At 41.9% G+C, this 26092-nt stretch overlaps 1 protein-coding gene across 4 annotated transcripts; it reads left to right on the top strand.

Annotated features, from left to right (window-relative positions):
• Positions 1 to 1569: 1569 nt before the first annotated feature.
• CASS4 (Cas scaffold protein family member 4) lies at positions 1570 to 25771 on the top strand. 4 transcript variants are annotated; one of them, XM_074843342.1, is made up of 7 exons: positions 1570 to 1972; positions 14490 to 14918; positions 18097 to 18201; positions 19207 to 19356; positions 21172 to 22497; positions 23298 to 23357; positions 24073 to 25771. In XM_074843342.1, exons 1-7 carry the CDS (start codon positions 1928 to 1930, stop codon positions 24484 to 24486), a joined length of 2529 nt encoding a protein of 842 aa, XP_074699443.1. In that variant the 5' UTR covers positions 1570 to 1927; the 3' UTR covers positions 24487 to 25771. The 4 variants fall into 4 exon arrangements, with proteins under 4 accessions (XP_074699443.1, XP_074699446.1, XP_074699444.1 ...); XM_074843343.1 differs by lacking the exon at positions 1570 to 1972 and adding an exon at positions 5420 to 5581; XM_074843345.1 differs by lacking the exon at positions 23298 to 23357 and having other exon boundaries at positions 1571 to 1972.
• The last annotated feature ends 321 nt before the right edge of the window (positions 25772 to 26092 follow it).

Raw genomic sequence — 26092 nt, 5'->3', positions numbered from 1 at the left:
CTTGTATTTTTAAAACACTGTGTTTTATGTATTAAGCTACTGCTGTGGTTGATAAGTTCACAGTATGCTAGCTTTTGCCTCAAGCTTCCTTAATTCTGTGGTCTTTTAACTTGCAGTGTAGAAATAGTTTTATTCTCTTAACGCAAAAGCATCCTGACGTTGGCACCTACCTTTCTTTTCACACTATATCGTCTTGCTTGAGGCTGGAAGTTTGGGGGGGTTTCTGTTTAAGAAATAAGGGCTGGAAGAAACAACTTATCCTATTTAGGTAGATAATGCAACCCTGGAGTGAAATAGTTTAGTTTGGTACTACACCATCCCAGTGGTACTCTGGTAGTTGAAGGTGGTTGATTGGGGACAAGCAGGAGAGGAGGCAAGGCAGCTACATGGCATTCAGAGCAAGCAGGCGTGGAAGCACAGTAACGAGGGGCCAGAGCTGCATCTTGGAGAACAGGGTTGTGCACACACGTAGCATCCTGTTAGATCTGCGTTTGACTGAAGGGGAATACATCTTTTCACCGTGCAAGTTTTGAAGTACCTAAGTAAACATTTTCCATGTGATCATGCTTACTGCTACAGTCAGAGAAGCTTCACACCTAGAAGCTGTATTTGATCAATTAAAATTCCTGTGTAGCCGCCTGCTCTTCTCAAGTTTCGCAGTCTGTACCTCTCGGTAGCTACACCCCAGCAAGCTGCTCTGCTCAGAGCAGCACGGTCATACTCAGGATTTACCACCTTACGAAAGTCCATCACCTGTCTAGAGTCCATTGTATCCATCTGGCATGCCTGGCCTCGGAAGAAGCTGTCACAGAAACATGGCAAGGTGATGCCACAGCTAACACGTTAGGCCAACGAGCCATGCTGACGTGAAAGCAAAGCAACTTTGGAGACAAATCATAATTACAGTTTTGTATCTTTCAGCCTTCAGCATTCCTGCTGAACTTGGCAGTCAGTAACTAGCACATGACTAGGGAAAGTCTTTCCTAAAAGGCCACTTGTGGAATTATTTGCTTATTTGCCACCCATTGAAACAGATTTCAAGCTTTCTACTTAAGAGGGGGTACTGGTCTGGGATAAATATTTCTCATTTCCTGGACACAGAAGCTGTGTTTCCGCCAGAGATGCCCCGTGAGACTGAATCCCAGGAAAAACTGAAGTATAGTAAAGGAAAAGTGGTTAAGATAATTGTAGTTCAGGTTAGGAAGTTCTCCGCGTGGCTGTAAGGGACCCTTCAAACACGCTGAGTACAACTGCTCTACTCACTGCACAGGATATTGCTGGACAGCCCACGCATCTCCTTGTGTACATGTTTAAGCCTTGGTGCAGCCAGAAGTCACCTTCCACACAGCATTCACCCCCAGGTATGGATGATAATACATCAGGTTTTCGCAAAGCCCCTTTTTAACAAAAAGTTATATTGGTGCCTTAAAAGTTGAGACTTTGAAAGGCATGAAAAATGTTGGCTTCGTAATCCTGAATGGATATGATTGTGGCAGTCTTATTTCTATCAAGCACTGTGCAGCCCCTTGTGGTACGTAGTATTCTTGTATTCGTTACATTTCTAAAAGAGGAAATACAGGAACATGTAGCAAAACAGAAGGGTGAGACTTCTGACTGCGGTTAATTGCGACAAGCTGGTGACAGAGAGATCAAGGAAAATTCCACTTGCAGACAGACTTTTTTCTCCTCACTTTCAGACACCAATAGGGTTTTTCAGTTTTTCATTCCGTCCTTTTTAATCTCACCTGTTGTCACAGAAATTATCTTTCATGAGAATCTTTTCTACAAACTCCTAAATGCTTTTCGGGGTAGAGCTGTCGATGTGCTTTCTTGAGACATAGTTACTAACACACCGTGGCTGTGCAAAGCTGAAGTCTCTTCATCCTGCCATAATTATCTGTATTGCTCAAAGTGACGCTGCTGGAGAATGACAACAATGGATAAAAACATAAGAATCAACAGAACTGCCAAGGTATGTGTGGTTTTTTGAGTATAGCATATAAACAATTAAGAAAAAAAGTGTCCTAGCATAGGGTTTGATGTTTAAATTCAGCATGATGGTTTAAATTGGTGATGTTGCAAATGCTTGGTGTTCCCGTCTCAATGCTCATGTACCTAATGTCTCCCTGCGCTTTTTGTTGTGACAAAACTATTAGCTGGAAGAAATGTCCTCTTTGGGAGGACTCTGAATAAAGCAGGATCCCCAGATAGCAAATACCTGTGAATAAACACATTTGTGAAATAATAAATATATAATTTCAAGGTTCCACCCGTCTCACTGCTATCCTGTAGTAACATTACACATGGTTGTATTGTCAAAGACTTTCACTGACAGTCTAGGTGACCCGTTGCATGACAGATAATTTCCCTATGTTACATGTAAAACAGAAGAACTTTTGAAGTACTATATTTGTTTCTTTTGAAAGACTGGACCTAGTTTATAAGGTTTTTTACATTTATTTGTGTATTCATATTGCATCTAGTATAATTTTATATATATACATAGATAAAAAAACCTGCTACAGCTATACAGGTTAGAGAATGCTGAAGTCTTGGTTCAGAGTCAGTGCCTTGATTGTCCTACTGTCTGCAAGTCTAATAAGCAGTGTAATGGGATTATTATTTTCATCCTGGATTATGATCTCAGTGTTTACTGTAAATAAACTGCCTCCAGGAAATTTGATACAAAATATAGTGTGTGGGGGGGAACCTTAGTACAAGTTCCATGAGTCATTCTTTTGCACTCAAAATTTTCCATGGAGGCATATAAAGATAAGAGACTATTTTCATGTTCAGTCATCAGCAATTGATGCAAGACATTTTTAATTTCCATAAAGAGAAGATATTTTCTATTCCCAGGTATGATATTTTCAGTTTTGTTAAATGGGTTGCCAATGGCTAAGTAAATGTAATGGCAGCAAGCTGATTTCCTGTTCTGCTGTGAGATCTTTAGACACAGCCACAGCACCCAGTCAAATTCAGCTCAGTAACAACTGAAAGTCAAATTTATTATATAAATTTATTACATACATTTGCATAATTTATGAACTGTTCATAAGGTTCCTACTACCCTAGCATTACTGTTTATTATAATAGTTGAGTGTTATACTATATATGCAAACAGTAAGGATGTGGTTTTTCTACTGTCTGGACTTCTTGAAGCACCATGTGCCAACCATCGGTAGCTTTACTGTGACAGGTAACGCTTTGCAGTTATCACTGTGCCCCAACTATTCCACCTTCACAAGGAAAACTGTTTCTGAAAATGAATTCAGAATATGAGCACAGCCTGAGAAAAGATGTTACTTCTTCCTTGTTGCATATACACCTGCGACACAGTCTGCACAGGAAACATTGCACCTCTTGGTGCAATTTAAAACACAGTTAGCATGACGGGCTGTGCTTGGGAAATAGTTCTCATACTGTTTGACAACATTTTCTGTGCTGTTGCCAAAGGAAAAATAGGAGCATTTTTTAAACAGACATTAAGTTGATCTGAAGTTTGTCTGTCCTTCCAAAATGCCCAGTTCATATATTCCCATCTTGTCCACAAACAAGTGCATGAAGAACAATGAGAGATTTGTTTCTGTAACCATCTCTGCACCCCAGGGATGTGTGCACCCACAGTCCTGTGGCTCTAGGCTGCCTGCTGTCACCCCCCAGTTGCCATCTCAAACACCGGGGAGCAAATACATGTTTCAAAATAGGATTTGCCAGAGCTAATATATTGAGCAAGGAGTTACTTAAATAGCCAAGAGGAATTACTGGAGAGAACGATGAAGTCCTCATTTTCCTGGGCCTCAAACAATAAATTTGGGGCTATTCTCAGGGATGCAGTCAGGTGGAAGTGGACTCGATGCCCAGCTTTCCTGGGGAAATCTTAAAACTTTAGTTCTGTCATGGGCAAAAGACCCAGGGAATTTTCACCTCATTTAATTTATTGCCAGTTAACACAAACTTCTAATCAGGGATTTGGGTGATTGAGAAAGAATAAACCATAAACAATGAAGCAAGCACTTAAGTAAACACCCTTTCTCCCCCTTCCTAGTCTCAACTTGTCTTATTTTCGTGCAGGGTACACTCAGTCCACCCCAGTACCTTCAAGGAGGTGATGATGGCACAGGAGGTTGGGGCTGGGGGAAAAGCTCTCTGGCTGCTGCTGCTGCTTCGTGATTATTGCCCATTTTCTTCCAAGTCTCTGTCCCTGCCCTGGCGTGGGACACCCAGGGTCTGCGAAGGGTGTCCCTACCCCGGCGTGGCAGGCATCCTGTCTGGGATTAATTTAAGAGAACATTTAATTGTATTTGAAAGTAGTTTTGTGGCTGCAAGTTGTGGCTTTGTTGCTTGTATTTCTGGATCATTTCAAATGCTGGTAGCACCTGAAAAATTCCAGGGTAGCAAGTGAATGGCTGATCTTTATCATCTGTGTGGAGTGTTCAAACTAGTAAAACTGCTGGTTGTAATATTAAAAAAAAAAAAAAAAAAGAGAGAGAGAGAAAAACCCCGAAGGCATTCAAAGGAGCTGCTTGGTGCCAGGAGTTCTTTCCCATTTGAACAACTGCATTAGCTGCTTGTCTGCTCCTAGTCCCACCCCAGAGGTGTAGATTTTGTTGAGAAAGCATTTTCAATTCAGCATTTTATCTTCAAGATTGCTTTTCTAGTTACATGATTGTGGGTTTGGGAGTGAGTGTCTAATTTTGCCTTAAAGCTACCATGGAAAGAGGAAGGAAAAGACACTTGCCAGAGAAAAGGCAGTGTTGTACAGAGGCAAAACCAGCACAAGTTTGCAAACCCCAAGATATTCACAAGTACAAAGCGGTAAAACCTGTGCATTTGCTTAAGCATAACCTGGGCAGAGCTGTTGCTGAGTAAATAGCAACTACAAACAATTTTAAATAATGCTATTATTTAATAATAGTAAAGTTTTTTTTTAAATAATCAAAGAAACAAAATCCTTCAGCTGAGTTAATGTTTAGCTTTCCTCCTCAGGTTTTCTGCCTCTGAAGCGAGATTATTTTGCAGGGATTACTACAACTACAAAGGAGATCTGTTTCTAGAGACCTGAACATGAAAATTTCAAAGAATAACAAACCACTTTTAAGTACAAAAAAAAAGGAGTAAAAAAATGGTGCCACAAAAGGTGGAAAATGCACTTCAAAATACAATCCTCGCTTTCTGGCTCTGCCCCACTGCCCTGCGTTTTCCTGTTAAGAAGAGGCAGTTGCAAAGCAGAACAGGCATTTCCCCGGGGGTGTCTGCAGGAGGGACATCTGTCTGTCCTCCACCAGGCCCTCATTAGCATCAGCAGCTGCAGGCCAATTGCACCCTGGAGATAATTTTGCTATGTAATTAGCTCCCTTCGTTCCCAATAGCTGCTCTGCTCTGGGGCTCCCAGTAAAGGGAGCAGGAGGTGGAAGGAGGCTGGGCGTTTGCTCTTCAGGCTTCTAGCCAGACTCTCCAGTGCTCCTGCCTCATCTACTGATCTGGGCTTGGAGAGAAAGGGCTGGGGGAGATCACATCCTGCTCCTCAGGTGATGGAGTAACAGGGAAATAAATAGGTGACAACAAAATGAAGGTCAATGTAAGTACTAGATCATCTTATTTCTGTTGCAGTTAATTTAATGGCTTTACCTACTCCGTGTGTAGAGGAAACGTATGTAGTGTAAAATCTGTATCTGCCAGGGTCCCTTTTTCAGAGCATGCTGTTGATTTTATTTGTACATTATTAACAGAGCACATGGTCTTAATTTTAAAAATATAATCTGAGTTAAACTGAAAAAAATGCTCTATCAAGAACAGTAGCGTGGTTTTGTACTATGCATATTAGGCAATAATATGCTTTATTAAAAGAGTTAACCACAATTGACCCTGGCTGGCTGTTAGGATATCTCTTACCCCATATTTTCTTGGAAATAAGGAGCTTAAATGATTAACACTTGAGCTGTACATTATCTCAAAAAAGATGATGTTTTTTGCACTAATTACTAGAAAACGGGTAATGGAAATGTTTAACAACTTGAGTCACTCTCTGATGAAGAAAACGTCAGTAATTTCAGTATGAGTCTGTGAAAGCCTGTGCGCTCTAGGATGATGATTGACCACGTCCTGGAGGTCTTTACAAAGAGAACTGAAGCTCAGAGGAGGAAAGGAGTGGTGGCAGTGTTCATTTTTAGGAAATACGGCTTTCCTCTGGGAGGAGCGGGGGAGTAAGTGGATGGATCAAATAAATTTTATAGTCATATGTTAATGTTTTTGCCCAGACTTCTGCGTACAGACACATAGCATTAGCTTGCTTTGTGCTAAGCAGAATTTCTTTGGCTGTGGCACGAATTGAATCTGTCAGCCTGGCGTTACAGCTGATGTCTGGCAGCTGGGACTCGGGGCCGGGTCTGCGTGGTCCCATGTCCCTGGATTGATGGCAGGGAAGGGGCAGCTGCTGCTCGGGAGTCGTGATGCTCGCTAGTGATCAGGGCGGGTGAAGCACCATCCGCTCCTCTTCCCAAAGGAATATTAAAATTTCAGATAAACGCAACTTGGTCCAAAAGAGCGGTCTTGAAAAAGAATTAGTGTTTTGGGACGGGTAACGGCAATGAGAGAGCTGGAGGGAAGCTTGGGAGTTGTGGCGTTGCTGCTGAACCAGAGCACACCCACCCCCAACCTCTGCGGTGCTGTCACCTTGCCACGTCCAGGGAATTCCAGAAGCTGGGCCACAGGTCAGATGGGATGCAGGGGCCACATCCTGCCATGTTTGTGCACCCAGGAGCAAGAATATACAGCAGTCACTGCAAGTGAACCAATCTGCTCCTGACAACCTGTCCTGGGAATTTCTTGCCTGTTCCCTGGGCAGGCAGGGGAAGGAGAGCAAGGACCCAGCTCTCCCGACTCTCTGTGAAGCGTCTATTGCTTAGGAGGCAGAAGGAGAAAGCTTGTAGTCGCCGCAGCTTTCCACGTCTTTAAATCCATGTTTGGAAATAAGTGTTGTAGTAAAATACAGCAAAGATGCTAAAAGGTTTAGAAAAGCCAAAAAAGTAATTTGGTGTATATGGGGAAAAAAACTTTGGCTAGCAGGAGGAACCAAAACCCAGAAATACCTATTTTCTTTAAATATCAGGAAATGGTAGTTTATTTTTCCTTTAACTTGGGCCACACATGTGAAAATGCTATGGATGGGAGTGAAATCCTGATCGCACTGAAAATAGTGGGAGTTTCTGCTGGTTTTAACACAGCTAGGATTTGATTAACCACATTTGTGGAGAAAAGTAACAGAACCAGCTTGTAATTCCCACCCCTACATCACTGTCTAATGTGGAGCTGCACAATTTCCATCTAAGTGGTTCTGCCTGGTTTTAAAACTGGTTGTTCTTTATGAAAAACTGATTTGACCATTCAGAGTTTAAAACCTGAATGATTAGCACCCAGTTCCACCTTACAAAAACCAATTAACACTTTGAATAGGCAATAAAAGCGAGTCCTGATATCCATTCCTTGTTGAAGCTTGTACAAAAAGATGTGAAATTTTTGTACAACCAGAACACTGATTTTCCAAAATATGCAGACAAAACAAAAAATACCATAGAAGGACCTTCTGCAAGTCACAGAAACGGTTGCACATAATGGGATGTGCAAGTCCCATGGCTAGAAGGAAGGCACATGCACGTAGATGAAGGATCCGAGTATTTAAGATAGTCTTTCTTCTGTGTATGTTGACCATGTGAACTCTGTCTCTTGTTAACTGACTGAGCAAAACTTAAACTGGCTCAGCTTGGCCTGCTATTTAAAAGGGACTCCTCTGAGAAGCATTTTCCCAGCTAACGGGGCAACAGAGAATGTTTATTTCTTCAGCTTTGTTGGGAGGTGAAGAGATTAACTGGGAACAGTTCCGTAAACATGTCAGAGGGTGTCATTGATGCATGAGCATAACTTCAGCAAACACAGCCCACTGCATTTAGTAGTATCTTTTCCTTCTCCTCGAGTATTTTAAGTCCAATTTTCCTGCAGTAATAGTACTTACAGATATTTTCTAATGTGCAAAATGCAGCTGAAAAATATTTATCTTCATCCACAAAAACTCCCATGATTAAAACTACCTTTTTAGATAGTTTTTTTAAGAAGCAAATTTAAGACAGAAGATAAAAAATACTGGGGTTTTTTATTTGAAATGCTGTGAAGTACTACAGTACCTCTGTATCATGTGAAATAGTATGTAGTAGTGAATTGACATTTCCAAACACAAACTTGAGTGGGAAGGGAGGGTAGAGAAATTATTTTGGCAGGCTTGGAGGCAAGATGCTCAAATTATCACTTGATAACATGAAGGATTTTTCTAGCAACATTTCCATATATTTTATAAGGATGGGTTTTTTTCCTGTTGCATAGTACTATAGACTGAGGATAAGCACTGGGATAGGAGAGGGATCAGGAGATCTTAGTAATAGTGGGGGGTTTTTTGCCTTAGATATTTATTGTGTATATAGAGCACAGATGTCAGTCTGAGTACTGCCATTTTGAGGTTATAGAATTTTATATTATAGAATTGTACAATTTTATGTAATTACCAGCTTTACTGACTCTTAATTAAAATTTTCCCTCTCTTCGTTAATAAACATGAGTTAACAGCTTTCATTCCAAAGACTCCCAAGGGCTGTTAGGCTTTATGGTGGGAGCGTTGCTGGATAAAGATATGAAAACAATAAAGATGTAAAAAGTCTGATTTGTAGGGAGAGTTACTATCTTAACATCTGATCTACAATCCAATAAAAGGAGACACACTTCCAGCTACACATAAACTTGTCTTCAAACCTAAGTTAACTGAACCTGTGTTACCAGAGGTTTTGTGCTGTAAATCTATTCAGTATGGTTGGCTCAATATATGTGAGTAACTTGCATTGCTGTAACGAGGTCAGGGACTCAAGGTATGGGGAAGAATAGTGTCTCAGGAAGAGGCTGCAGAGGGTGCAACCTCTGTTTTCTAGGTCTGTGCTCTGTCATCGTCTTGGTAAAATCTGCTCAGTGAGAGACGAGCAACAGTGCTGTCTGATGAGGTGCTTTCTCATGGGGCTATGAACTGGCTTTTAAGATGTTCTTTGTCTTAGATTTTTTTTTTTTTCAGGGCTGCTGGTGGGGAAGGAGCAACAAATGTCAAAGAAGGAAAAACACTTTGATCTCATCTGTGTTGCTTTAGTACTTATTACATGTTGGTTATTGTAAGGACACATTAACAAGATCGCATAAAATAACAAAGAACTGTACACAGCTGGCCCTAGATGGCATTTTGTGGATGATAGTGTTAGACAGCCAGTTTCCGCTTCTCTGGTAATAAAGAAAAAATGCAGATCCCATTAGCCCCAAAGCACAGCTTCCTCCTAGCTAAGCATCCCATAAGGTCTCTGTGATCCTGGGAATGCAGTATTTGTTTATAGCTAATGGCAGGTCAGAGCTCCTTCTGCTTACATGATAGAAAGGGGCTGCCACAGTGATTCTTTACGTATGTCCTAGAAAGTGTAGATAGGGCCCAATTTCTGACAAATGGCCCCACGTTAGATGAGCCAGAGCCTGTACTACAAATAACCTCACTCCATGTAACTGGAGAGAGACTTGGTAGACCTTAGCTATCTGTGCTGTTGGATCAGGCGCTCACCTGCCATAAACCTGCAACTTTTGTCTATAAAATTGTTCCTACTGTTATTGGGATCACAATCATTTGGCTGGGATGAGTTCTCTTAAAAGTGTCTCAGAAAAAGAGATTTCTTTGGAAAGCAAATTGGAAGAGATTTGATATCCAGTGGCTTCTCAGTAATTCTGTTTTTTAACATGAGCAGATGGAGCCCGTAGGATGCTGAGCTGTGGAGCTGGCTATGGGCTGGATGCCAGTAAGGAAAAGGGCACAGACGGGAGAGTGGCGGTTCCTTACCCAACCTCACAGTGCTCTGGTTTACTCAGCATGGCCCATACCCTCCTCATACAAGTATTGCTAGGGGTTTAATTTCAGTGGAACGTGGCTATAACTCATCTAGCTTTCATAACTGACCCAGCTCAGTGGCTCCAGCAGGTTTTTTCAAGCGCTGTGGGGTTCGGTATCACCTCAAACTCCACTACAAAATCAGCTACCCTATAGCAAGTTCTTTTCTGCCAGAACTACAGCACTTCCCAGTACCAAAGCTAGCTAGTTCAATGCTTGCTTGTATGTATATCCTATAAAATAGCTAAACACATCAGCACATGCTATGCTTAGAGTTCGTTACTGTTTGTTTTACCAGTATTAGGCTGATCTTCAACATCTGCGTCAGCATCCTGGGCTAATGCTTGTTGAATCCACAGCTGGGACTCCTAAAAATTAATGAAGCTTATATGAACAGTATTGCCTACATTCCTGTGGTAATAACACTGTAAAAAGAAATGCTTCAGTCTCTTCCACACCAGCCCTGGTGCAGCCAGGTCCTGAGAGACTGGGTGAGCAACCAGAATGCTTGGAAAGGAAACAAGAAATAAAGGGGACACTAGTCCTGTAAATAGAGGAGCAAAGGAGAACACAGAGTAAAATCTAAAGGCAGACCTGTTTGACCTTTTGTTTTTACACCTTGTGAAAATATTCCTTCTCTGTTTTTGTGGAGATAAGAATTGAGCAGAAATCAGTTACTTCAGTGGTGTGGTGCTGCTTGTATTGGTTTTTTTCAATGTATTGCTGTGGCTTTCTACCAGACTGTGGGAACTGCAAATACACAGAAGAGTCTGTTCAGGGAAGGTGTTGGTAGGGATGTCTTGTTTTGTCTTGGTGGTTTGGATATATTTTTTTTTCCCCATCCTCATACTGCACTGCAACAAGAGGCTGTCCTTGAAAGTTTTGCCTGGGACCTTCCTGTAGTTTGCTTGCTAGTTACAAATTACTAATATACTCTGTGTTACACATGTTTCTACCTTTTATAAATTCCTTCAGAGACAAGTTCCAAGTCAAAAGGATGAGAAATCTTAATTAAAATACCTTCCTAAGTTTCTATATCCTTTTTAAAATGCATTAAGAAGTGTTACCAAGGGCTGCTAGCCATCTAGATCACTAATGCCTTTCACTGTCACCTGGAATTGTATCTGTACCAGTGGCTGGTCTATTATGTCAGTGATGGGCTGGAACTCTTGAAAGAAAATATTGAAAAATTTGAATTATGTTGCTGTGCACTTATGCAATACTGGAACCGAGTGGATGGAAAAGATTTGCTCTCCAACCCCATAGCATTGGCTGTGTGTCCTGAAACTTGAAATTTAATTTAGCACTGCCTTACATGGAAGAACCTTTTCTTTTTTCTTTTTTTCCCTCTCCTGTTTGAGAGCTCTGCTGACTTGCAGAGTCTGACAACCTTCCAATTCATTCATGTTCTATAGTCTGGAGGTTGGGGCCTGTCTCCATCACTTCTCTATTTAAGGTCTTAAATTTTTAAATTCCAGCCCTGTGGATGGGATATTGGATGATCTATGAACAGATTTGTTCTAGCTAGGTCAGGTTTCCAAGTGTCCTATGATTTTTTTTTTTTTTTTCTTTTTTAATCCTCTGCTTGGCTTGCAACTGAGATGATTTCAGAGGTTCCTGGGTATTCATATCACCTATAGATGTGAGCCCACATGCCCTAATTTGAGCTCCATAATTCGGGGACCACCTTTCAAAATTTGAACCACAGTGTTCTGCTTTGAATTGGTATCTCTCTGTGGGCTACTGGCCCTTGGACGTTTGCACAGCTTTTTTGGCAAAACCAAAGGAATGTGTGCTGCAATTCAAGCAAAGAGACCCCTCAGTTGTAAAGGTTTGGGACTTCCATGGTATGAGTTTAAATTTTAACTTTTTATTCAGTGTGGGTGCCCCTGAATATACACATCTGACTTTGTCAAATTAAATGTTGGTCAGTTGAGTTTTGACAACCTTTCTGTGGAATAGCTTGGCTGTTGAAGGAGCTTAGACCTCCCTGTTGCTTTCTCTGACTTGGCTGTTCTCTCGCTTCACTTGTTTTGCAGCAAAGCAGACCTAGCAATGTCTAGGCAAAGAGATGAGAGAATAGTTGGAATTATTTCTCCTGCAAATACCTGCTGCAGTCATGTTTGAATGTTGTGAATAGGAAGAGTATCTCCTCACTCTGCATAACGTAGTTTGTACCCTACAGTTAGGATTTGTAGAAATCCTCACTGATGTGTACAGGCCAAATTCTAACCTAGTGAAAATCAGTGTATTTACTCCAAAACAAATGAGATTTAAAAATAGATTTGTGTAGTTTCATACATTGGTTGATTAAAAAATTAGGCCCAACAATGTGTCTAGTTTCCCCAAGAAAGACTTAGCTGGGGGAATGTTGACATTTAGATGCCTTTTAAAACCACACAGTGAACCAAATTTTCCTCTTACTCGTGTTGGTGCAACTAGGAAGGACAGTCTTGTCTAATGCACTAGACAGGGGCTCAGTTCCTGAGTTCAAGCTTCCTGGCTCTGCCACTGATTTCCTGAGTGTGCGTGGATAAGGCTCTTCACATTTCAGTTGCCTGTTTGCAAAAGGGGGAGTGTTCCTCTGCCCATCCTCTTCAGGTCTGAAGAAGAGGGTCTGTCCTTCAGTGTGTCTGTACAGCATCTGGCAACATGGGATCAAATGTTAAGCCAGATCTAGAAGTGTTGCTGATGAATAATAGGAAAATTAGGGTTTCCTCTACTTTTTTTTTTTTTTTTAAATTGCAACACATGTGAAGCCCAAGCCCACCCCAGGCTGTACTCTGTGGTGGGATTCCTGGAGGCCTGACTTCAACACAGGTGGCTCAGAGCATTTGGCATTGTCCAAATAGAAAGCGAACTCCCACGTTCAAGGCAAGAAGGGCAAGAAGACTGTTTTAACCAGACTAGGACATGAGGTAAATGGGACTGTTGTCCATCTCTGGCAGCTGCTGATGGACAAGCCGGTGTATCATAAAAAGGCCATTGTTCGTGGCCACCCTAACAACAGGCCATTTTCATCAGCTGAGCTGACAAATTGGTTTTCTTCTGCTGCAACTTCAAGCCAGCTGTTGCTTTATAGCAAATGCCTTGGACAGAAATACAAGGCATCATGTTTCCTATTTGGGTACTATCTCTTTGGACATTACTTGCACTTTCTGATAAGAAACTAGTACTGAAACAGAGTCAGTGTCCCACTGACTGGGAAGCAGTCAGTCTTATTTTAAAGCTGAAAGCAAATGGTATCTTGTACTGAAAAATACTATGACCACAGCTCTCTACCTTTTGCACAAATGCCTCGGGTGAATAAAGCTACCTGCTGCTCCTACTTTTCATTCTTTTTAACTGTCATCTTGTAATGAGTAAGCAAATACCCAAAAGGAATATGCAAAAAATGAAATGCAGTGACCTACACACGATTGCCAGAAATTTATAGACTTCAGCTGAGACAGGTAGGGTTGCCCTGTAGTGAAGAAGCTGGCAAATATGAATATTTGCTATCTCACAGATTTTCTGTGATCTTGGGAAAGTAGTTTGCTCTGTTCTTCCTTGGTTTTCTGTCAAAAAAAAAAAATTACAATAAGAGCACTCCGTGAAGATGCTGAAAGATATACTGGAGACAGAAGTATTCAGATACAGGTGATGGAGAGAAGAAACACAGACACTGTTTCAGGTATGCTTACCTGAAGATAAGCTCACAAATGCACAGACCTGCTATGAAGACTTACCAGCCAGGGGAGCTATTTGTTTGGTGTCAATGTGTGCATAATCAGTTTTTTTCCTGAGCTAATGTGTCACATAGATCATTAGCCTGGGATTCTCCGAATCAGTAAGATCCAACTCTCCAGTCTGGGGTGGACATGGACACAGCTAGCTGGAGTCTGAGTCTTCACAAGTACTGCAGCCCACTGCTGCTCTTCAGCAGTATTTCTGCCGCTGGTGTTACACTGGACACTTACTAACTCCCTTATGTTACTGAGAGGTCTGTCTTTATAAGGCTCTGAGACAAGAAAATGTTTAGAGGAAAATAAACAAGGTTGGGTGTTTGGTTTTTTTTCCAGTAAGAAATAATTAGCCTTTTTCATGTACATTTGAAGTTCTCTGATAAATTGGGTAGCAGGCGGGAAGACATGAGTTTGATTTTTTTGGATGGTTGATGCATTTTCTCTGCAGCTTCTGACAAAGAATTCACAGAATGCCAATGGGAAAAACACCTATTTTTCATATAGTGATGTTCATAAGTAATAAGTCTAAGTAATGAATATTAGTAGCGCTCTTCAAGAGCCTTGGGGGGAAAAGGTGGTGAAGAAATACATTGTAGTACTGTTATTATCTGTTTCTTTACCGCACTGAACATAGCAGAGACAGGCTACAAACATTTAACTCTCTGAAACCGATGCTCTGAGAAATGTTTGAGAACAGGTGTACTTGAATTAAATTGAAATTATGGTGGAAATAAACACCAAACTGGAAACCAGGTACCACTTTCGTTTGTGTAACAGTGCAACACCGGTGTTTTTCCTCTCTGCAGAATACCTTGGCAAAGGCACTGTACGACAACAAAGCGGAGTGCTCAGATGAGCTGGCCTTCCGCAAAGGAGACATCCTGACGGTTCTGGACCAAAACGTCATTGGCAGTGAGGGCTGGTGGAAATGCTCCCTCCACGGCAGGCAGGGCCTGGCCCCCGCTAACCGCCTCCAGCTCCTCACCGCCTCTCAGGCTGTCCTGCTGCCTCCTTCCACCCGGGGTGACTCCACAGAGTCGCCAGTGGCCCAACAAAACATCTACCAGGTTCCTTCTGTCCCCAAGTCTACTGTCTTGTCATCTACCTATGAGAAGATGGAGGGGTGGGTTAAATCTCCAGCCAGGGTCTCTACCCTGTCTGCCCAAGGAGTATATCAGGTACCAGCCTTGGCTGCACAGCTGCTCAGTGAAAGGACCCAAAGCTCAACAAACCAGGTAAGAATATAAGCAGCTGTAAAAGTAACAAATTTTGTTATTAAAACAATCATTGGAAGTGAGAAAATAATAAAGGCTATTGGCCTGAGCGTTTCAGTGGAATTTGCAGCAAAGCCATTCAAATAAATGGTGTTTAGGAAACTCCCATCAATTCTACTACAGTTTATAGCATGTGAGAAATGCTGCTCTGGGCAACAGATGAGTCTCTATATTCTGTAGTCCCTCACTTCTTTTGACAGTTTATAGCAGCTGTAAAATAGGGCAGGAAGTAAAGAATACACCATTTGTTTAGAAGAATCTAGAAATTATTTACAAACCTACCCTAAAGTTAAAATAAGACACAGAATTTTCTCCTCTGATGGTCTACAGCATGTGTCTATCCAGAGTCCTCTGGGCACATGTGGGGTCTTTGCACCCGTCTGCACAGGAAGATGGTTTGTAATTAAAAAAAAAAAAAAAACAACACCACATAAACACCCTTTGTTGTGTGATTGCTGCCTTTGGTTTAGTTTCTACTATTTCCAGCACCTCAACAAGCTCAGAGTGCTGCTGCCTCTCTCTTCTGCTACTCAAGGTTGTCACTGCACTTGCACAAAGTAGCAGCACATACTGTAGACATGCTGGAGGGCACAGGACTTGGATGGGTGGCCTGAATCAATTTCTCTCCCAGCCTGTTTTTGCTGCTGCTGAGAAGTGACCAGGGTGTAAGGGATGAGAGCAGCCACCAGTTCCCCCAGTTACTGAGGGGAGTTGTAAACCAAGATTGCCAAGGGTTTTATTGCAGCTGCCTGGCCTAGCTTCTTCTTTCTCCCCACTCCTTGCATTGGGCGTTCAAATGGACCATGTGTGTGGAACATCTAATTTGACTAAATGTTGCATCAAGTGTCTTAACATCAGAAAGCTTGTGCTTTCTTCAGCATAAAATAAATGAGGAATCTTTTATAATAAAAGGTAAATAGATCAGATGGAGAGGGAGTTCAGGTACAAGTTGTTGTTCAGTCCTGTGAGCTCTTCAGCCCTGGGTGGCTCTTTATTCCGTGAATGAAAATCACGTTAGAAATGTTAATTGGAAAAGGAAAGAAATTCAGCCCTGAACGATATAGCCCTTAGGCTGATTTAATGGCCATTAGATTTATGGGGCTCAGTTGGCCACCTTTCCTTTCACTGTGTTGAAAGGCAAGCTACGGAAACTGAGGTGCTGGTTCCTTCTGTGTGGCAAACGGGTGTTGGAAAACAGACAAACTTGGTCCACCTCTGGTGACTGAATTTTCAGTGCTGCAGCTGCACATTCAGCCTTTGTGTACAGTTAGCATAACTGCAAGCTCAAACTGAGTAATAGCTACAAAAGACCCTTTTGCACTTGCTGTGATCTGATTTCTCCACATTCCTAACCCTAAAGGTGGCATTTGCAAATTGAATGAGATTGATACAAATTTTCCATGCTGTGCCAGCAAATCAGGCTGACGATGTCATCTGTTATTCTTTATGTGAATGAATGGCCCAACAGAAGAGCTCCTTGGCTATTTCTGTCTCTGTTATTTCATGAGTTTATATACCTAAGCCTTGTTTACTCTAACAGAGAAAGGGGGAAGAAGAAGAAGAAAAAAAAAAAAGTCCTAGCCTGCTTCTATTATTTAAAAGTTCAGATTTGCCTGAGCTGCCTTGTGCACAACATCACAGCTGTTGCTGCACCAGCTGTACCACGGTGGTCACAACCCGTAGGCAGATGCACAGGGAGGCTCAGGGGGAACAGCCTGTGCGAGTGCAGGACGAACCGCAGCGCTCCGGACCGCCCTGTGTAGATCCTGTGGGACAACTGGCAAAGATCCTGGCATACTCAGCTGTCCTCTGAGCAGCTGGGTAAAGCCACTGTAAGTCTTTGAGGGAGCTGATTGAAAGCAATAAAACAAAATCCCTCAAAACCTGTGTGCTTTCACCCCATAGAAAAGCCTCCTCACTTCTGCCTAATACACAGGGCACCTTCTTGCTTTACTGTGACTGAAAGTACTTTAAAAAACAGTAAGGTATGATGTTCAGTGACTCTACTTTTTGCTGTATACTGAGTAAGATTTGTCCATCTGAAAACAGACCTGGGCTAAGGATGGCTTTCTTGATACCCCTTACTTTTTACTCTTTCTGCTCAGGAAAGTCCCTTCTTTTCTGCCTCCGTTACAAGCAAGATAGCTCATATCGCAGAGTAGTAAGGGGATTGGTGTCTACTCCTCATTCCCTTTCTTCAGATGAGAGCTAAAATCTTTCACAAAGACAAAGCAAGCAGTGTAAATCAGGAGTCTTGTTCCTCTACCATATTTCCCCTAAATTCAGTCACTACAACACTCGCACTATCTCCAATTCTAAGTAATTTACTGTAATACAGTGGTGTTTCTGTGGGCCAGTAGTTTACAATACTCCATTTATAAACCAGCTGCAGAGAGACAGGCTAAACCCATGCTAAATGAACAAAACTCCATGGTTTTAGGGTTGATTTTTTTTAAAAAAGTTCTCTCCCAACATTCATATTTTGGCATCTTAATTGTCCCACACATCTGGTCATAGCTCTTAAAATTATGTTTTAAGCAAACAGGAGAATTAGTCTGTAATTGACCTAAATAATGTAACTCCCACGTTGGTCTTCTCTGTTTACAGAGCAGGACAGGACATCAGGGTAATTATGTTTATTCCTACCAAATAAGTCAGTACAGAATAATACCATAGCTACAGAATAACGTACCTTAGCCTGTACCTTTTTGCTGCTCTTACTCCCACTAAATATGGCTCTGTGAGACTGGAGAAGTAGAAATTCCCCCACCTTCATTTTTTAGTGGTTCTGCTTTTGGGTAGTCTAAAGATTTAAGTGATAACTGAAGCTGGATTTTCTCCAAATCTTTTCCCTCCCTTGGTTAGTAAGGCGAATCATCTTTGATTTGTATGTGCCAATTCTTATCTTATCTGAAATAAAGCAGAAACGCAGGCAAAGGAGAATTATAGGGAAAAAGTACCATGCCTTCTTGTAAGGTTAGTTCTGGTCTCTCACCATCAGTGAAAAGCTGAAAGGTTTTTAATCACTTGAAAGTGATTACTCCAGTGGTGACCTATTCAACTAATTGAGTTTTCAAAGATGTCCTGAGCTTACTGCTCACTGCACGTTTCTCATTATTGGTTTTTCTCCCCCTCTAAGTACCTGCTTACTCTCCCAAGAGCATGCCGAGCTTCAGTCCCAAATATCAGGAGCGAGGTGTATGATGTCCCTTCCACACAGCGCCGGGAGTCCTTGCTCACACAGGTGAGTCCTGCCATGGTCCCCCCTCTGCAGCCAGGACCCTGTAGGACCTTAAAATAGACTTTAAGGTAAATTCTATTGTTTCCCTCTTTGATTTTTGTAAAACTTGGCAGAAAATCGTATATTTTTAGGGAAGTTCAAAACCTAAAGCACTTCTCTTTTGAATTTTTTAGACATTTAGAGAAGCATGTCTAAAATTTGGTACGTTTCTAATAAACACTTTCAGTTTTACCATTACTGACTTCCAGGGCACAGATGAATTCTCGGTATCAGAGTGTCAACCACTCTGCCTTGGTTTATCGATCAGGAAATGTGCTTTGTCTCTGTGTCATTCTATCAGGAAGGTTTCAAGATGTTTACAGAAGAGTCACTAATGCACGTACAAAAAGAAACTAAATGTCCTGGGCAACAAAAGGCAAGGGATTAGATCATGTAGCCATGATGCACTCAGGGTAAGGGCAACATGTTGACTGCATTTCCCGCTGAAGTGTCCTGTTGCACGATCTTGCTCTTGCTGCCCTGGGGAGAGCGAATGTCACCACGTTTCCTCTACGTCTCACTGCAGCCTGTGCAGGTCACCAGGATGGGACAGATGCCAGGCCCCAGCCCATCACCTAACACATGAAGGTGTGTGTGGGACTGGAGCACGTCCACGGAGCCTCCCTGTGCACCTTACACTCCCTGGCAGCACCTGACAGTGCATGGCTGAGCCCGCTCTAATTCATTTATTACCAAGTTATCCACAAGCGTCTTTGTGTTACCCACTTTGTCCAAGGGGGTGATCCCTGCTCGGACCAAAGCCAGGCGTGTAGATGCGGTTGCCTAGTGCCCCCCCGTGCAGTGCTGCGGACAGGCACTCCAGCAGCTCTCAGCAGGCTGTTTGACCCACGCTGTCCAAACTAGGAGCTACGCAGTCTGTGACCTGAAAGCCTTTGATTCCACCGAAGTCTTCAGTGGGGTCTAAAAAGGATTGAAGTCAACCTGTTTTTTTTTTTCCCCTTTGACCAGAGTGGTGCCACTCCGCCCACTGCGCGAAAGGGCTCTGTGCTGGTCAGATCCCCCGAGTGTTTCCAGGAAGAGCAGAAGCAGCTTTACAACATCCCATCCAGCTCAGAAAAAGCGGGAGCTGTTATCCAGAAAGCCTCACCAGTGGGCAACGTAAGTAAGATTTGTTGAATACAAGAGAATAATCTCTCATTGCTATGATGTTGGGCATGTGTGCTGAACCTCCCTCAAGGTGATCACGGGGATAAGACCAGCACATCTTCAGCGCAGTACTTTGTCCTTCATATTAAAGAGACAAATACAACCTGTCTCCTGGATAGTTAGGGTACCGACTAGGACTAGGGCTACCACTGCGTTTGCATTTGCTTTTTAGACTGCAGGCAACAAGATCTCTTGCCTGAACTCCTTTTTATGACAGTGTGAAAAGCAAACTCAATACCCTACATTCTTGAATGACCCTTTGTAATATTTAAGCAGATAGAAACTAACTGTCCCCACTCCATCGAGCACTCTCCTGCTACCTTTCTGGGAGTGAAGCACACCTGGCTTTGGGGGGGTCAGGCTTTCCATCTCTTCCCCACTGTTTGACAAGTACCATCCTTGAAGAAGGGGTTGATCTGAAATTTCACAACAAAGAAAATGCCTTGATGGAAACTCTTTATTAGTTGAGTGCCAAATATTTCAGGTTTCCTGAATGGTTTTAGGATCCAAGAGAATTTTGACAGACTCCTTATCACACTGGCCCAGGACTGAGGTGCTGGATCTCAGGGCAGACCGTCCCAGCACAGGAAATCTGAGGCTTCCTGGTTTTGTGGATTTAAAGAGAAGTGCTGTAGGTTCACCGCTGCCTCACGACTGGAGCAGCCAGTCTTGCACAGAGCCTGTTCAGCAGTGACAGTAAGACTGGTGCTACCCAGAACTGGGGTGCTGGCAGATGAGCAATTGCTGACTGAAGCTGGTATTCCCAACATCGTCATGCCTGTTAGCAATTGTACCAACCAGCTGCAACAGCCTGGGAACAGATTTCCTTTCAGAGACAGGGTTTATCGTTGCTTCCAAAATCAAATTTTCTTAGAATTCTTTGTTCATGGGCAGTTTAGAAAATTCTGGCTTTGGTCTGAAACACCCTTGTCTGGGCTCTCCTTCTCACACATATTTTCTGCAAATGGGGAAGCTGACCTGGCCGGTTCTTTCTAAAATTTTTGTTACACAGCAGTAACTTCAGTTGTTTCTTGTTGCTGCACACTCCTGTAGTTCCTTGGACTCCCTCATGCTTGTGCCTCATGCTTGTAAGGCATCCAGATGCTGCAGAAAGTGCCTATTGGTATTAGTCTGGATTTTCTTACACAAGAAGTGGTCCTGCCTTCACATTTTCCAGCTTAGACTTCAGCTGTACATACGCATATTTTTAAGACATTGGGCAAGACTTGCATCCATCTTAGCAAACCTGTATCAAGTTAAAATTTAAACTCATTGCAGTTATTTGAGAATAGTCTGTGGTGTCTGTTGGTGATTTATTTTTTTGTCAGGGTATGCATATGAATGGGGGTGGGGATAATGCAAAATCAAATGTTTTCTTCTGCAGAGGCTAATAAAATCTTACCTCCTTCATTCTGTAAAACTGAGTGCTTAACATTGGCTACTAATAAACTGGCATTTCACTTTTCTTGTAGCCATTCCAGAAAACTATGAGTTTCCCACCCCAAAGGAGCCAGAGAGAGCCTACAGATCTCATTGGCTGGGGACATTGCTGTATGATTTAATCACCTGTGCTCAAAATATTTTAACCTTCATATGTGCAGCTTGTGCATTTTAGAAAGAAAATAAAAAATACAGGCTAGCCTTTTTGTGGTGCAGTTCCATTGACATTACTGGAGTTGCATACATTTACATGCTCTGAGAATTCAGTTTTATTTTTCCTTTCTTGTTTAAAGCCCCAGTTTATAAATCCTGTGTGCTCTGTTGCAGTTATATGATGTCCCTCCCAAAAGAGAAACTGATGTTTCAGAAAATGCATCTTGGAAAAAGTGCTGGGACCATTACAATACCTTGCCAAATCCTCGAAAGTCAGAATGGATTTATGATATTCCAGTATCACCTGAAAAAACAGGATTAAAACAAAACCCTTCTGGCCATTCCGTGGAGAACCAGGTGCTGTACGATATACCACCAGCCAGATACAAGGCGCTAACCACAAATACTGAAGCCAAAGTTGTAAATCCACAATTATATGATATTCCACCAACACAACGGAAATTAACATTTCCAGATATCCATCTTTATGATGTTCCATCCTCACGGGACATGCTCCTTTTGCCACAAAATGGTAGCTGTGATGTACCCCCTAGTCTCCTGACGCCAAAGACTGAGACTCAGATCTCTGAAGAGAATGTTTATGATATTCCAAAAGGTTTGCCCACCGCTGTGCAGTCCAAGAAAGAGATGGAAAAAGCCAGCGATATTTCTGGAGACCAAGCATACAGTGCTCCTCCAGAGCTCTCAAGATTAAAATTAGAACAAGACAGATTATCTGTTTCTAGTGTGGATAGCAGCACGCTCTCCACATCCTCAGACTCTTCTGCTGAGTCTTTTTCTTTGTCATCATCAGAAGAGCCTGTCAAAGAAATTAAACTGGACCTTGATGTAGCAATAGAGACACTGACTAGATTGCAGCACAGTGTATCCAGCTCAGTTGCAAGTTTAATGATCTTTGTGAGTAGTAAATGGAGATTACAAGAACACCTAGAGAAAAGCATTGAAGAAATCCGTAGAGCAGTTGATCATATAAAAGTATCACTGGGAGAATTCTTGGCCTTTGCTCAAGCCATAAAGGTAAATGCCTCTTACCTCACTGATAACAACCTTCAGACCAGAATTAAAAAACAGCTAGAAATCCTTATGAACTCATTCAAAATTTTGACAGAAACAAGAGAAGCTCTAAACAGCTGCAACTGGTCACTAGAGGCTTTGGTCCTCAGGAAACCTCAGAACAACCCAGATGATCTTGATCGCTTTGTTATGGTAGCCCGCACGATTCCGGATGATATCAAGAGGTTTGTATCCATCATAATTGCCAATGGAAAGCTTCTCTTCAAAAAGAATGAGAAGGAACAAGAAATGAAGCAATCAAAAGCGAATCCAGAACACAAAATGGCAAAACAAATCACAGTGCCAAGAAGAACAGAAATAGATTCACTTCAAAGAAATAGTCCTGATAAACACAACCAAACTCAGGTCTCTTCTGAAAAACCAAAAGAAAATGTCACTGAGGACTGTGATTATGTTCAGCTACAGGTCAGTATAACTGGATTTTACTATCTATATTCTTGATCATTTGCAGATGTTAAGCTGTTGGCACTATTTTACCTTTGCACTAGTGGCAAATTCCAGACTTCATGTGAATTCAGGATCTTGTTAGAGTGCTAGGTGGCACATGTAGAATGATCAGTAATTTTAAGTAATAAAAAGAACTGGCATTTGAGAATTTACCCAGCCAGCCAGCACTGAGAAAAAAACTTTAGCTTGCCCATTTAAATTAATTTGAGAGGCAGCTTTTAGCTGGTGGTTAGCAATTTGTTTCTTTTCTTTTGACTATTAGTTCTCTTCTTGCCAGTACTGTTTGTTTGACTCTGACACAACTATACAAGAAATGTTAACTTTCTAATTTGAGGTGTATTGGAAAGCATGCTTTCATAGAAAATTTTCATTTAACAAATTAAACTCTTACTGTGAATTATCAAATCTGTTAGAATAATTTTGGATGTTTGTTAGAATCATTCTCCTTAGAATTACTGAAGGTCTACTAAGAATATAACTTTCTTGGTTTCACAAAGAAATGCTGGCTTGTCCTTAAAATTTAGAAAATGTTTTGTTTTGTTGATGTTGGTTTCAGTCTTAGATCTTGTAGGATCAGGCAATAAATTTTTAGTAGGAAAAAACCTACAGTTGCTTCTCATAAATGTACCATTGTTGTCTGTAACATGAAGGCTGCATGGCAAGGAGTTGTTTTCTCCTGAAATAACAGAAAAACACATTTATATTTCAATATTTTATGTAAACCATTTCAACTTTGCTTTCATTTTGATTTGTAACAGGCACAGAAAATCATTTCAGGGAAAGAAGTAGCAAAGAAGAGTACAGATTCAAAACCAAAGGTATTTCTGATTTTGAAAACTATTACTTATGAGGACTTCTAGTCCCTGATTTCTGTGCTTGCTAAAATTCAAAATAATTTGCATTTGGACACACATATCTGTACATAGGGATCTATTTGTTCTCTCATAGTTCATTTTTGCAGAACTAGTTCTTAGAATTACTGCTGAAAACCCGTGCAAAACAATTATTTTCCTGAACCACTCTAGTTTAAAGTAGTACTATTTATTTGCTTGCCTTTGTGTATCATGTGGGATAAGGCTGTGAGAGTTAGTATTTCAAAATATATTGTCAGGCAGTAGTATAAGGATTGATTCTTTTGTTATTGTAGTTTTAATCATTCATAATCCTCATGAAGTCAGCACTATTAAAGATCAAGTCTGAATGTTCTGTACTATCTGAAAGCTTGAAGTCCAGACTCTATAAAGGATTCATGTTTAGCTACAGCACTTTGCATGCTATCCATTATTGAAATTGTGTTTAGTGACATTTGTTTAGGGAAAAAAGGCAATCAGGAGAAAATACCACTTTGAAGTCCATTATTTATGGAAAGAGAAATTATTGTAAAAGAATCATGGGCTGGGGCAATTTGGAGGCTATTAACTAACAAAACTCCCTGTAAGTGAAGAAACATGTGAAGAATAGAGGGTAGAGTAAATAAAGAGACAATCAGTGTGCCACCAACCTGAGTCTGATTTTTTTTTAACCTTTTTCCAGGTTTTGCCATCTGCAAAAAAGACTGTAATTCAAAGCAAGCAGGACTCTGCAAAGAAAATCACTCTCCCAGAACACTGTAAGCTGTGTTTCAGTGCACTTCACAAGGCAATTGGTGTATTTACTAATAGTCTGAGCAATAACCAGCCACCCGAAGTCTTCATATCCCACAGCAAATTGATCATTATGGTGGGACAAAAGTTAGTGGATTCCCTCTGCCAGGAAACTCAAGAAAGAGATGCTCGGAATGACATTCTCCACAGCAGCAGCCGGTTTTGCAGCCTCTTGAAGAATCTGGCTCTCGCCACAAAAAATGCTGCAATACAATATCCAAATGCAAATGCTATGAGGGAACTTCAGGATCAAACTGAGGAGCTGTCTAAGTACACACAGCAGTTTAGAGCAATGATGGAATGAAAGACACTTTGCTGTTTTTACAAATTCTCCATTGTTGCTCCTTTGGCACATGGCAGCCAAGGGGGGGTAGAAGCAGCTCGGTGACACCAACTTGCAGTCACCTCTAAGAACTGGGCAGTTCCCTGAGTGCTGGGGCACTTTTAGCAGGTGAAGATCCCCACAACAGCAGATGTGGAAGAGGATTTGTAGAATTAAATCAGTACTTTCTTCTCCATTGTTCAGATCCTGCCTGGAAATGTCATCTTAGTAGCTGGGCAGGAATGTTTGCTGTGTATTAGAGCAAAATTATTTTATTATCTGGCTGATTTCTTATTCTTTAATTTCTATAAAGGTCAGAGAAATTTTTTTTTTCTATTCAGGTATGTAAAGTTTCTCTTTAAATTTTGCTGCACAGTGTGCTGTAACTTATGATATCCCATCGTCAATTGTTTCCTGAGGACTTTACTCAAAATTTGCAATTACCTTTTTTTTTTAAACAGCTGCAAAGCTAATTTTTTGTTTTAATTTAGAAATGTGATGAATGTATTATGAGACAAAATCTGGCAGGTACTACATGTAGCCTTAGATGTTAATGGGAAATGCTCCGGCTGGTACCTGAGCACAGAGGAAAACTGACTTGGAGGAGTCCTGGCTCTGAAAATCTGCGAGAAGCACACCTCGGTCGTCCTCTGTCGCAGCCTGAAGCTGTTCAGAGCATTGCTCCAACTGAAACAGAATTTATTTTAGTCACTAAATACGCAGAGGCTTTGGACAAGCTCTTCCTACCAACTGGAAAGGTGACCTTATTTCTTGCTGGGCCCCCAGAGCACCAGCGCCGTGAGGCTGCTCAGGCCCTTACCGCCCTGGGTCTGGGTAGCTCGTTAACTTTATCCCCAGATTTGCTGGACCTGAAATACAACAAATGAAGGCCCTGTAACCACACAGGTGTATTGTTTGTACGCCTGTGTTACTTGTATTTTTTCTAATTAATTTATTTTAAAGTTTTTATATGAAATTTCAAAGTCTAGCCTTTCTTGGCAGCGCTGTACCTGTGTCTTTGCCCTGAAAATGGACAATTAGGTTTGAGTAGTTACAGCTGACCTGCACTGCACCAGTGCCCACGCGCCTGTGGCTGAGGAAACACCACCTCCCTCATCTTCCTGTTTTATTTTTACTTTGGCAGTCACCATGTTTTATACCGTTATTTAAACGTTGATATTTGTAAATATTACTGTTTGCACAGTTAAATGCAGTAACTGCATTTCACGTTGGCTTTGTACGTTTTGTATTAAACTCACTCCTGGAACTACCGAGTGTTTGTCACTTGCCATCGCCCCCTCCCGCCTCAACTGCCCGGGGAAGGGCGAGAGGCGCCGCCTCAGCGGGAAGCAGCCCGCGGCCCAACCCGGGAGCGCCTCATTTGGCCATAAATCCCCCAAAGTGGGTGTCCTGGGGCGGGGTTTCCTCACAAAAAAGAAAAAAAAAGGGGAACCCTGCTCCGCTGCAGCGGGGCCGGGTGCAGGAGAGGCGGCGGCTCCTCCCGCCGCGCGCAGTGGTACGTTCCGCGCCCCTCCGGCACCGGCCAGATGGAGCCGCTCGCTGTAGCCACGCCCCCAGCCCGTTGGTT

This window comes from Strix aluco, chromosome 17, assembly GCF_031877795.1.
Source record: "Strix aluco isolate bStrAlu1 chromosome 17, bStrAlu1.hap1, whole genome shotgun sequence".
In the NCBI taxonomy this organism is placed as follows: domain Eukaryota; kingdom Metazoa; phylum Chordata; class Aves; order Strigiformes; family Strigidae; genus Strix; species Strix aluco.
Note: the sequence above shows the minus strand (reverse complement) of the source record. Positions and strands in the feature narration are given on the sequence as shown.

Bases quoted from the DNA above. Each gene is read 5' to 3' on its own strand.
- CASS4 (XM_074843342.1), top strand. From the start codon at position 1,928: ATGACAACAATGGATAAAAACATAAGAATCAACAGAACTGCCAAG. The intron at 14,919-18,096 runs GTAAGAATATAA...TCCCCCTCTAAG, and splicing joins CCCAAAGCTCAACAAACCAG to TACCTGCTTACTCTCCCAAG. The intron at 18,202-19,206 runs GTGAGTCCTGCC...CCCTTTGACCAG, and splicing joins GGGAGTCCTTGCTCACACAG to AGTGGTGCCACTCCGCCCAC.